At 39.0% G+C, this 14,167-nt stretch overlaps 1 protein-coding gene across 1 annotated transcript in view; it reads left to right on the forward strand.

Moving 5' to 3' along the window:
- LOC142697927 (protein kinase C-binding protein NELL1-like) overlaps positions 1-14,167 on the forward strand; it is a 168,491-nt gene that overhangs the window by 32,630 nt on the left and 121,694 nt on the right. Inside the window, exon 2 of the mRNA XM_075847723.1 lies at positions 5,295-5,423. Within this exon, the coding sequence (XP_075703838.1) occupies positions 5,295-5,423 (129 nt within the window). The remainder of the gene's footprint in view (positions 1-5,294; positions 5,424-14,167) is intronic.

The following is a 14,167-nucleotide window of genomic DNA, read 5'->3' on the forward strand; positions in this document are numbered from 1 at the left end:
ATTAGTGGCTGTGCTGGAGCTTCCTCTTCGTCCTCGACATGCAGTTCAATCAGTCCCTCAAGAGGACTGATCTGACTCCAGGCGCCCACTGTCTTATCATAATGTCCCTGACTGCTGATTCCTGATCTACAGCACAATACACGTTCTGAAATCCACCAGTATCCTCCTTGTTTTACATGTATCTTATTAGCTTTTACACTGTTGGGGTATGTTCACATAACCGCAGCTCTGCATCTAGATTCTGAATGATGCAGCTCTCTCCCCTCTCTCCTAGCAGGAAGTTCCAGCATGAACTTCACTATCATTCAGGGTCATGGAACCAATCTCTTGTGTCTCTCTACCTTTCTGGGACTTTCCTCGGCTTCATTCCGTATCCCCCACACTCCTCAAGCTGTGGATTTGTTGAGGTCATGCTGGAACTTTCTTCTGGGAGAAGGGGGAGAGAGCTGCATCATTCACGGTCTGGACACAGAGCTCCAGAGACCAAATTTTTTTTGTTCTTTTACAGCTGCTTTACACAGCTTATTTTCCCCATTCAACACAAGAATCTATTTTTTATAACTCTTATCTGTTCTAGAACTTTGGCTCGGGGTGTACAGGATCTGTTGCCGCAATTGGCCTTTTATATTTTCCATTGTAAAGCTTGCATTGCCCGCTGGAGATGACTGATGGCTGACTATTTATAGGCTGCAGTGATAATCACCGTCAGCCGAGGACAATAAATCGTTTGAAATGTTTTTCACATAATGACCTGATTTCCATTGGTTGCAAACAGGGGTCTAATTACCATAAATGCATTAATTATCATTAATTGCTCTGTGCTTGCGGAGTCGCCTATTCACGCCTCTGTGGCCAGGTTTTATACACTTCTATTCGTAAAATATAGGATAAAGCCATAACAAATATTTGCGACCTGGGTACATGTGGGCTGTCATGTGAACCTTCCTACTAATCCCAAGCCGATATAGGAGCGAGCCTGTGATGAGGGTACGGGTATGTGCACACGACCTCTTTTCAGGCGTTTTACGCCTGAAAAGACGGCTCCAATACGCCTACAAACATCTGCACATTGCTTGCAATGGGTCTTACGATGTTCTGTGCAGACGAGGTGTCATTTTACGCGTCGCTGTCAAAAGACGGCGCGTAAAAATACGCCCGCGTCAAAGAAGTGCAGGACACTTCTTGGGACGTTTTTGGAGCCGTTTTTCATTGACTCCATTGGAAAACCGCTCCAATTACGTCCGTAATGGACGCTGCGAAAAACGTGAGTACTTGTAAAAACGTCTGAAATTTAGGAGCTGTTTTCAGGCGAAAACAGCTCCTAAATTTCAGACGTTTTTAGCGTTTGCGTGTGCACATACATTTAGCGAGTGAACATACCCTGAGGGTACGCTTAACAAAAAACATCTGAAAATTTCAAGGAAAAACAGCTCCTGATTTTTCAGACGTTTTTTCAGCAACTCGCCCGTTTTTGGAGCGGTTTTCAATAGTCAATGAAAAACTGCTCCAAAAACAGCCCAAGAAGTGTCCTGCACCTCTTTTGACGAGCCGTCTTTTTACGCGCCGTATTTTGACAGCGACGCGTAAAATTAAGGCTCGTGGGAATTACGATGTTCTGTTCCCATTGAAAGCAATGGGCAGATTTTTGTAGGCGTATTAGGAGCGTAATTCGAGGTGTAAAACGCCCGAATTACGTCTGAAACCACTGCGTGTGAACATACCCTTATCACACTGAGTTTTTTACAGGCGGAAATTCTGCCTCAACTCCGTTTGGAATTTTGAGGCAGATTTTCCTCTCCCTGCACGCCGATTTTCGCAGCGTTTTTCGCCCAAGGCCATTGATCGCCGCGGGCATAAAACGCTGCGAAATACGCTTTCTCCTGCCTCCCATTGATGTCAATGGGAGGTCAGAGGCGTAAATGCCCGAAGATATGGCATATCCCTTCTTTCTCCTGCGAGCCGGTTTTACCGCTCGCTGGAAAAAGACTCCTCCGCCTCCCATTGAAATCAATGGGAGGCATTTTCGGGCCGTTTTTGGCGAGTTTTGCGGCACGGTTTCCGCGTCAAAAAACTTGTCAAAAAACGGTGTGAACTTACCCGTAGCAGGGGAAATACTATGCAGAGCAATAGAAGGGGAACATTCACGAGCACATGGAAGCTTTATTATTTGGGTCCAAGCCTTTGATGGATATTTGGGTGGTTCCGGACTAAATAGTGATATATTATGAGCACAATGGCGCCATTGTGGTCTTTTATTTTCCCTTTTCTTCAGTGATACTTGTATTTTTTCCCGTCCGTGCGTTCTCCTCCCCTGATTTGAAGTCTTTTAATCTGAATATATTCGCACTTTAAACCCGGAGTTAATCGCACATCGTATCAACACTTGAGATGGCAATGAAACCGGCGCATTACAAGCGACGCCTCCAATGTCTGTAAATGGCGACTTTTATATCTATTGTTTTCGCAAAACTCGGTGTTAAGAAAAATAAAACGACAGGATCCAAAAAGAAGTCTTTAAAACGTGGGAAAGGTGCGACTGAGCTGGCAAAGCGTTACCGGGGGGGGGGGGGGGGGGGGGGGAATGGAGCCGCTGATGGAGAGAAGCCAAGAAAACTAGGAATAGAGATCACACAAAATATATAGGACGTAAGGCATATGAAATAGACATGACCTGTACACACGAAGCAGGGCTGAGTTTGTCGTGCGTTTCTGAGCATTGTATGTTAGGTGTAGCAGAACTAAGTTTGTGGAGTTTGTCATGTGTAGCAGAGCTGTGTTTGTCAAGTGTAACAAACGAGTTTGTAGAAGTCGAGGTGGATGTAGCAGAACTGAGTACTTGAAGTGTAGGGTTATCTGTCAGACATGACGACCGGTTTGACCTGGCAGGTGTAGTGGTGCCGAGTTTGTAAAGTGTAGCAGGGTTGAGTCTAATGGGTTTAGAATATTGAAGTTGAGTTTGTGGAGTGTTGCATGGTCAAGTCTGACAAGTGGAGTAGTGACAAGTCCGTAGAGCATGGCAAGGTCGAGCCTGTGGAGCGCTGCAGGGCCGAGTATCGTTTTGTAGCAGAACAGAGTTGGCGGAGTATTTCAGAACAGAGTCTGTTTGGTTTAGCACTGCTGTCTTTGGTGTAAAAGAGTTACATTTGTAATCTAACGCATGTCACTTGGATATCTCTAGTCTTAAACAAGACTGCAAATAAACTTGCATGCACCTACAGAAAAATACCTAAAGATCTACACCTACAGATGTAGCAGAGCTGAGTTTGTCATTTAAGTACATACGTTAGCTATAAATTCAACAGAATTCAACACCATTTAAAGCACCGACCCTGCTTCTAGCTCTAATGCTGCCCCATTTGCACCCATTACTGTACCTGCGGGGAATCCCCCCCCCCCCCCGATAATGTAATGCGAGAAAAAAAATAATTGTGCAATAATGCCCCCTTTTAGGCCCAAAACAGTATTCGGACCCCCTTTATGCCCTCTACACAGCAGTGATGCCACCTTTTGGGCTTCACACAGAATTAAGGGCCACATTTCGTATCCCCTATACAGCAACAATGTTCCTTTTGTGCCCCCCCCCAAAAAAAATGCTGTCCCTGGAAATAATTATACTCCTACCCCCCCCCCCCCCCCCCAAAACATTGTTCCCATGATGAGTAGAGTGTTTGAGCCATTCCCTGCCTACGTGGTCGGCGACTCGGTGCAAGCGTTGCGATGAAGTGATCACGTCGTGCCGCCCGCTGACGCCTTTGGTCTACGATGGGGAATGATGGGGCAGGGAGACGATGACTTTCTGCTTCGCCATAGTTTTCATCTTCTGTATCCTGAAAATGGTGCAGGGGCCCGGTGAAGGTGCAGCCGCCGGGGGGCCCGGTGCAGTTGCGTCCTATTGTTAACGCGGCTCGGCCTCCGTGCGTCTTGTCCTTACTCCGCAGCACTTTAGAGGTAATGACTGCAGGTGCGTGTGATTAGTCAGCCGGCTCCTTGTAATTAAGCCGGGAGCAGAGCGGACGACATCTGCCCACTGTGCATCATTCCGGCGCTGCCTTTCGTTTGTCTATCGCGGGCCTGAACTTCTTTACGGATTGTGGGAGTTTTCTTAACCAGTTTTATTTGTTTGGTCTCCAATATGATCTGAAAAGTGTGGATTTAGGCCTCGTGGGCACGGCCGTAATTTTGATCCACAATTACGGTAGAAATTGCCGACCCATTCATTTCTATTGGTCATGGACACCTTTCAGTATAACTACGGATGTGCGTCCGCGCCATAGAAATGATCCACAATTTATGGAACATGTCCTATTTTTGTCCACAATTGCAGCGCGGACTCCCGTTAGTCTATGGGCGCTTCCGCAATTGCTGACGGAGGTGGATCTGTAGCCGTCCGTAATGCGATGCCAGGGGATTGCTCAAGGTTCTTCACTTTTTTTTTTTTTTTTACGGATCTGTAAACACTGATGAATGTATTTGCGGACAACTTTCCGTTTATGCGGTGGACTTGCGGCTGACTACGGATCAGTATTTGCATACAGTAAAAACCATTACGGTCGGGTGCATGAGGCCTTAAAGGGATTTTTTAGCAATGCGGTTTTCGGCCAGCGTAAAAAATGAGGTGTTCTGTCCTTTGCCGGGACCTGCAGAGGGGATGTGGAGTGACGGGGGAATTGACGCTCTGTGTATGGTGCAACTTCTCATTAATGCAAGTATCCGATTTAAGCGCTGAAAACATGTTGTATTTATCAAGATATTGCAGCAAATACCTACTACTCCAATGAGTTTCTGGGGGTGCAGCTATGACGTTCACAAATTGCAACATATAGATGTAGCAGAGCTGAATTTACCCGGTTTCCTTGTGTTTGCACTGGGAGACCTGGAAGCCTATGTAATACCAGAGCGAATACATCCTCATATATGATCTACCAAATCACAAACTCAATTCTCTGGAATCTGGTAAACTCGGCTCTGCTACATCTCTATGCATCTGGTCGTTATTTATGATGGAGAAAGCAATACACAAGTGACATGATATTTAAAAAATGTCATCGATGCTACCAACACAAAGTGCATGTCCCCTTTAAGAAAACGCTGGCAACTCCGGGGAACGCCGGCAAATATCACACCCAGCGCTGTATTATTGTGATCTCTTTACATCTCGATTTTGTCTTTAGGACCTGCAAGAATAAAAAAACTTTTGGTGGAATTTCGCCTTTAATTAATAAAAATTTCATACCCTGCCCCTTATTTTATTTTTTATATAAATTTTTGAATTGATCTTCTTTATTTATTTGCAGTATCTGGATTTGGGACGGACAACGATTTACAAATTGACATCATTTCAGAGCTGGAACTTGAGAACAACACCAGGGGGATTACACAGGTTTATGGCGCTCACAATGGCAGTAAAGCCTTCTTGTTTCACGGTAAGTGTTTCTATCTCAAAGAGCAGCTCCGAGGACAACCGATATTTACATCAACAAACGGAGAATGACACGTGGTAACAATATTTTGTTGAACAGGTTTTTAATATAAACAGTAGGTTTTTCTATCTTTCCCATCTGCATTCTCTTTACCTTGAAAATAGTTTGCTTTTGTGCACATTATGCTGAATAATAGTTTACAGGCGATCCACTTCAATACTGCCCCCTATATACAAGAATATAACTACTATAATACTGCCCCCTATATACAAGAATATAACTACTATAATACTGCCCCTATATACAAGAATATAACTACTATAATACTGCCCCCTATATACAAGAATATAATTACTATAATACTGTCCCCTATATACAAGAATATTACTACTATAATACTGCCCCCTATATACAAGAATATAACTACTATAATACTGCTCCCTATATACAAGAATATAACTACTATAATACTGCTCCCTATATACAAGAATATAACTACTATAATACTGCCCCCTATATACAAGAATATAACTACTATAATACTGCCCCTATATACAAGAATATAACTACTATAATACTGTCCCCTATATACAAGAATATAACCACTATAATACTGCCTACCTATATACAAGAATATAACTACAATAATACTGCCCCTATATACAAGAATATAACTACGATAATACTGCCCCTATATACAAGAATATAACTACTATAATACTGTCCCCTATATACAAGAATATAACTACTATAATACTGCCCCCTATATACAAGAATATAACTACTATAATACTGCCTACCTATATACAAGAATATAACTACTATAATACTGTCCCCTATATACAAGAATATAACTACTATAATACTGCCCCTATATACAAGAATATAACTACTATAATACTGCCCCTATATACAAGAATATAACTACTATAATACTGCCTCCTATATACAAGAATATAACTACTATAATACTGCCCCCTATATACAAGAATATAACTACTATAATACTGCCTCCTATATACAAGAATATAACTACTATAATACTGCCCCCTATATACAGGAATATAACTACTATAATACTGCCCCTATATACAAGAATATAACTACAATAATACTGCTCCTATATACAAGAATATAACTACAATAATACTGCTCCTATATACAAGAATATAACTACAATAATACTGCTCCTATATACAAGAATATAAGTACTATAATACTGCCCCTATATACAAGAATATAACTACTATAATACTGCTCTTATATACAAGAATATAACTACTATAATACTGCCCCCTACATACAAGAATATAACTACTATAATACTGCCTCCTACATACAAGAATATAACTACTATAATACTGCCACTATATACAAGAATATAACTACTATAATATACAATATAACTACTATAATACTGCCCCTATATACAAGAATATAACTACTATAATACTGCCCCCTATATACAAGAATATAACTATTATTATACTGCACCCCATATACAAGAATATAACTGCTATAATACTGCCTCCTATATACAAGAATATAACTACTATAATACTGCCCCTATATACAAGAATATAACTACTATAATACTGCCTCCTATATACAAGAATATAACTATTATAATACTGCTCCTATATACAAGGATATAAGTACTATAATACTGCCCCTATATACAAGATTATAACTACTATAATACTGCACCTATATACAAGAATATAACTACTATAATACTGCCCCCTATATACAAGAATATAACTACTATAATACTGCTCCAATATACAAGAATATTACTACTATAATACTGCCCCTATATACAAGAATAGAACTACTATAATACTGCCCCCTATATACAAGAATATAACTACTATAATACTGCTCCTATATACAAGAATATAACTACTATAATACTGCCCCTATATACAAGAATATAACTACTATAATACTGCCCCTATATACAAGAATATAACTACTATAATACTGCCCCCTATATACAAGAATATAACCACTATAATACTGCCTACCTATATACAAGAATATAACTACTATAATACTGCTCCTATATACAAGAATATAACTACTATAATACTGCCCCCTATATACAAGAATATAACTACTATAATACTGCCCCTATATACAAGAATATAATACTATAATACTGCCCCTATATACAAGAATATAACTACTATAATACTGCCCCCTATATACAAGAATATAACTACTATAATACTGCCCCCTATATACAAGAATATAACTACTATAATACTGCTCCTATATACAAGAATATAACTACTATAATACTGCCTCCTATATACAAGAATATAACTACTATAATACTGCTCCTATATACAAGAATATAACTACTATAATACTGCTCCTATATACAAGAATATAACTACTATAATACTGCCCCCTATATACAAGAATATAACTACTATAATACTGCCCCTATATACAAGAATATAACTACTATAATACTGCTCCTATATACAAGAATATAACTACTATAATACTGCTCCTATATACAAGAATATAACTACTATAATACTGCCCCCTATATACAAGAATATAACTACTATAATACTGCCTCCTATATACAAGAATATAACTACTATAATACTGCCCCCTATATACAAGAATATAACTACTATAATACTGCCCCTATATACAAGAATATAACTACTATAATACTGCCCCTATATACATTAGAACACCCCCTATATACAAGAATATAACTACTATAATACTGCCCCTATATACAATATAACTACTATAATACTGCCTCCTATATACAAGAATATAACTACTGTAATACTGCCCCTATATACAAAAATATATCTACTATAATACTGCCCCTATATACAAAAATATATCTACTATAATACTGTCCCTATATACAAGAATATAACTACTATAATACTGCCCCCTATATACAAGAATATAACTACTATAATAGTGCCCCCTATATACAAGAATAGAACTACTATAATACTGACCCTATATACAAGAATAGAACTACTATAATACTGCCCCCTATATACAAGAATAGAACTACTATAATACGGACCCCTATATACAAGAATATAACCACTATAATACTGCTCCTATATACAAGAATATAACTACTATAATACTGCCCCCTATATACAAGAATATAACTACTATATTACTGCTCCTATATACAAGAATATAACTACTATATTACTGCTCCTATATACAAGAATATAACTACTATAATACTGCCCCTATATACAAGAATATAACTACTATAATACTGCTCCTATATACAAGAATATAACTACTATAATACTGCTCCTATATACAAGAATATAACTACTATAATACTGCCCCTATATACAAGAATATAACTACTATAATACTGCTCTTATATACAAGAATATAACTACTATAATACTGCTCCTATATACAAGAATATAACTACTATAATACTGCTCCTACATACAAGAATATAACTACTATAATACTGCCTCCTACATACAAGAATATAACTACTATAATACTGCCCCTTATATACAAGAATATAACTACTATAATACTGCCACTATATACAAGAATATAACTACTATAATACTGCCCCTATATACAAGAATATAACTACTATAATACTGCCCCCTATATACAAGAATATAAGTACTATAATACTGCCCCCTATATACAAGAATAGAACTACTATAATACTGACCCTATATACAAGAATATAACTACTATAATACTGCCCCCTATATACAAGAATAGAACTACTATAATACGGACCCCTATATACAAGAATATAACCACTATAATACTGCTCCTATATACAAGAATATAACTACTATAATACTGCCCCCTATATACAAGAATATAACTACTATATTACTGCTCCTATATACAAGAATATAACTACTATATTACTGCTCCTATATACAAGAATATAACTACTATAATACTGCCCCCTACATACAAGAATATAACTACTATAATACTGCCCCCTATATACAGGAATATAACTACTATAATACTGCCCCTATATACAAGAATATAACTACTATAATACTGCCCCCTATGTACAAGAATATAACTACTATAATACTACCCCTATATACAAGAATATAACTACTATAATACTGCCACTATATACAAGAATATAACTACTATAATACTGCCCCTATATACAAGAATATAACTACTATAATATACAATATAACTACTATAATACTGCCCCTATATACAAGAATATAACTACTATAATACTGCCCCCTATATACAAGAATATAACTATTATTATACTGCACCCCATATACAAGAATATAACTGCTATAATACTGCCTCCTATATACAAGAAAATAACTACTATAATACTGCCCCTATATACAAGAATATAACTACTATAATACTGCCTCCTATATACAAGAATATAACTACTATAATACTGCCCCCTATATACAAGAATATAACTACTATAATACTGCTCCAATATACAAGAATATTACTACTATAATACTGCCCCTATATACAAGAATAGAACTACTATAATACTGCCCCTATATACAAGAATAGAACTACTATAATACTGCCCCCTATATACAAGAATATAACTACTATAATACTGCTCCTATATACAAGAATATAACTACTATAATACTGCCCCTATATACAAGAATATAACTACTATAATACTGCTCCAATATACAAGAATATAACTACTATAATACTGCCCCTATATACAAGAATATAACTACCGTATTTTCCGGACTATAAGGCGCACCGGATTATAAGGCGCACTTTCTATGAGCGCCTTATAAGCAATCATGTTTCATATATAAGGCGCACTGGATTATAAGGCGCAGCACATTACCGTTGTTAAACCATTGCTCAGACTGCAAGTCAAAATTTATTACACTTTTTAACAATAACTTGCAACTGGTTCAGCTGTAATTGCAAATCAAAACGTTTAGGGTATGTGCACACACACTAATTACGTCCGTAATTGACGGACGTATTTCGGCCGCAAGTCCCGGACCGAACACAGTGCAAGGAGCCGGGCTCCTAGCATCATACTTATGTACGACGCTAGGAGTCCCTGCCTTGCTGCAGGACAACTGTCCCGTAGTATAATCATGTTTACAGTACGGGACAGTTGTCCTGCAGCGAGGCAGGGACTTCTAGCATCGTACATAAGTATGATGCTAGGAGCCCGGCTCCTTGCACTGTTCGGTCCGGGACTTGCGGCCGAAATACGTCCGTCAATTACGGACGTAATTAGTGTGTGTGCACATACCCTTACCGTACTTTTTCAGTTCATTCCTCCACCAGAAATCCATCAAATCCGTCATCTTCAGTGTCGGAGTTGAACAGTTGGGCGATTTCGGCATCAAGCATGGGGTCCTCCTCTTCATTATCCGAGTCGGTCTCGTTGCTGCTGCTAGGCTCTTCAGTGGTGATTCCAGCCTTCCTGAAAGCTCGGATGACACTGGAGACTGATACATTCTTCCAGGCATCCACGATCCACTGGCACATAGTGGCATAACTCGCACGGCGTTGCCTCCCTGTTTTGGTGAATGTGTGGTCACCTTCTGTCATCCAATGCTCCCATGCAGCTCGCAATTTAACTTTAAATGACCTGTTGATGCTGATATCTAGCGGCTGGAGCTCTTTGGTTAATCCACCAGGGATGACAGCAAGCTCCGAATTAGTTTTCTTCACTTGGGCTTTGACAGTATCGGTCACGTGGGCGCGCATCGAGTCACAGACCAATAGGGATGGGGATTTGTGAAAAAAGCCACCCGGTCTCTTGACGTAGACCTCCCTCAGCCACTCACTCATCTTCTCCTCATCCATCCAGCCCTTTGGGTTAGCCTTAATGATGACACCAGCAGGAAAATTTTCTTTAGGCAAAGTCTTCCTCTTGAAAATTACCATGGGTGGTAGTTTCTGGCCATTAGCCTGACAAGCGAGAACTACAGTGAAAGATGACTTCTCATTTCCTGTGGTACGTATAGATATCGTACTGGTCCCTGTTTTCTCAACAGTACGGTTTACGGGGATATCGAAAGTGAGGGGAACCTCATCCATGTTAATAATGTGTTCTGGCTGGATATTCTTTTCATTTATCTTGGTTATGCAGTAGGTGCGGAAAATGGCCAGCTTCTCTTCATAATCCTTTGGTAATTGCTGGCACACAGTAGTTCTGGTGCGAATGGAGAGATGACGCCTGTTCATGAAACGAAAGCACCATGAAGGACCTCCTCGAAAGTCCTTGATCTCCATGTCACGTGCTAAAGCAGTGGCTTTGAGTCGAATAGAGACAGTGGAGACGCTTCTACCTGCGTTTCTCTGTTCCATAACCCACTGTTCTATTTTGTCCTCCAACTGTGGCCACCTTGCTTTGTTTCCTCGGAAACTCAGTTTGGTCTTCTTTACTTGGCGGAGGGCATCTTCTTGTTTTCTCCACTTACGCACCATGGATTCATTAATGTTGAATTCTCTTGCAGCTGCCCTATTTCCATGCTCTACTGCATAACTTATAGCTTTAAGCTTGAAACCTGCATCATAAGCATGTCTCTTAACAGGAGGCATTTTTTGGGGTAGTGGGTATAGTTAACGCTAAAGCAAAGATATATTGCAAGGATCCTACAGAGCTGTAAGTATCACTCAGTGTGGCTCCTGACTACGGTGGCCGTAATGCTCAATCCATTTATGGATACTGTAAAAACCCAAGTGAAGAATAAATTCATAGGCGCACGGGGGGGAGGAGCATGGTGTGTGCTGTGGTATGCCGCCGCCTACCCCTGCCGCCCACGATAGAGGTAAAGGATCCTGTATGAACCCCTCTCTTTACTGTCGGGTTCATATATAAGGCGCACCGGATTATAAGGCGCACTTTCTATTTCTGAGAAATTCTCAGCATTTTATGTGCGCCTTATAGTCCGGAAAATACGGTACTATAATACTGCTCCTATATACAAGAATATAACTACTATAATACTGCCCCCTATATACAAGAATAGAACTACTATAATACTGCTCCTATATACAAGAATATAACTACTATAATACTGCCCCCTATATACAAGAATAGAACTACTATAATACTGCTCCTATATACAAGAATATAACTACTATAATACTGCCCCCTATGTACAAGAATATAACTACTATAATACTGCTCCTACATACAAGAATATAACTACTATAATACTGCTCCTATATACAAGAATATAACTACTATAATACTGCTCCTACATACAAGAATATAACTACTATAATACTGCTCCTATATACAAGAATATAACTACTATATTACTGCTCCTATATACAAGAATATAACTACTATAATACTGCCCCCTATATGGAGAACAATCTTCCTCTGTAACATGTAGAGGTCCTTTTTATTCTATATATGAGTGTCTGTTGCTGCTTCTCTTTTGCCTCTTTTTGTTTTTTATTGTATTTGAATATAATTTATTGTCTTTATTCTGATACAAAATCTTAAATTGCACAGCACTCGTTTAGATGAAGTTGCAGTGGCCACAATAGTAAGTTCTAGCAAATAGCCGGCTATATTTATGTGAACAGTAGAGATGAGCTAATTTTTTGGGTCCAGGTCCAATTTTATGGAATTGCCATCCAACTCCATTCCGTCTGAATAAATGTGGCTCAAATTGTAAGTGCCCCGATTGCTCTGAAAACTTGTCTGACTCCTGGATGTCATCTTGGACTGTAGCATGTCCTGGTTGAGCTTTTGATGGTGAATGAGTCCTCCACCTATACCCCTTGTGATTGGCTGTGATAGAGGGAGGGATAACTGCGGGGCTTTTTGGGAAAGCTGCCTGAAAGGCATTATGAGGAAGGTCTCCTTAGGTCGTGCGATCCTTTTTCTAATCGTGTGCTGCGAACCCCAAAAATTTGGGATTTTGCATAATTTTTTTATTTTGATCTAAATTGTGTTCAGTTTATAATACATCATAGCGGTCAAAGCTCCGTTTTTTCTGATAAGAGTTCCAGATCTCCCGCCTAGCCATAGACTCCATAATAAATCTGACTTCAGTGAGCTCCCTCTAGTGGTGGCTGCAGGAAGAAAAACTTGTATCATGTAACTCAATGTCTAAGCAGGGGATTTGGAGCTCTGTATCTGAAAAATGAAGCTCGGACTCCTAAAAAGACGTAATCTTCAATGAATCTGCAAAAAATTTTAGAACTTTTGCTGGAACTTCTGCTTTGATTTTTTTGTATTCTAGTAAATGGCCCATTTTCATCTCTCAAAATGTAGGGACTGCGTTGTTCCTTTCATTCTAAATATTGTTGGGGAGTCACAGCATATGGATCCCCAATACCAACTCTGCTGAGATTTGTCATAACAAGCAATATAAAACGCTGGAAGGGTTCACTCCAGCCAATGGGAAGGAGCAATTTGCCACAAATCAGCCCACGTCTGACAACCAAGTGCAACTAAATCCTAGTTCTGTTTCCAATAAGAGCCACTTGAATTTTAAATGCAGCTCTGGTTGTGACTGGAGTAGAAAACGTCTCAAAATCCGAATCCTAGAAGAAAAGCAAATCATTACTTAACCAATTCATCAATAAATAAAGAAAAAAATGCATCTTTTCGGTTGACTAGATCCTTACCGTTCACATCCCTGAGACCTAATATTTTTTTAATGAAGTGCTGGTCCTTGAGGAGTTTACAGAATAAATGGTATAGGAATTGGAATTCTTAAATAAAATAAAATCCGTACATTATACAA

Source organism: Rhinoderma darwinii, assembly GCF_050947455.1.
Source record: "Rhinoderma darwinii isolate aRhiDar2 chromosome 9 unlocalized genomic scaffold, aRhiDar2.hap1 SUPER_9_unloc_2, whole genome shotgun sequence".
In the NCBI taxonomy this organism is placed as follows: domain Eukaryota; kingdom Metazoa; phylum Chordata; class Amphibia; order Anura; family Rhinodermatidae; genus Rhinoderma; species Rhinoderma darwinii.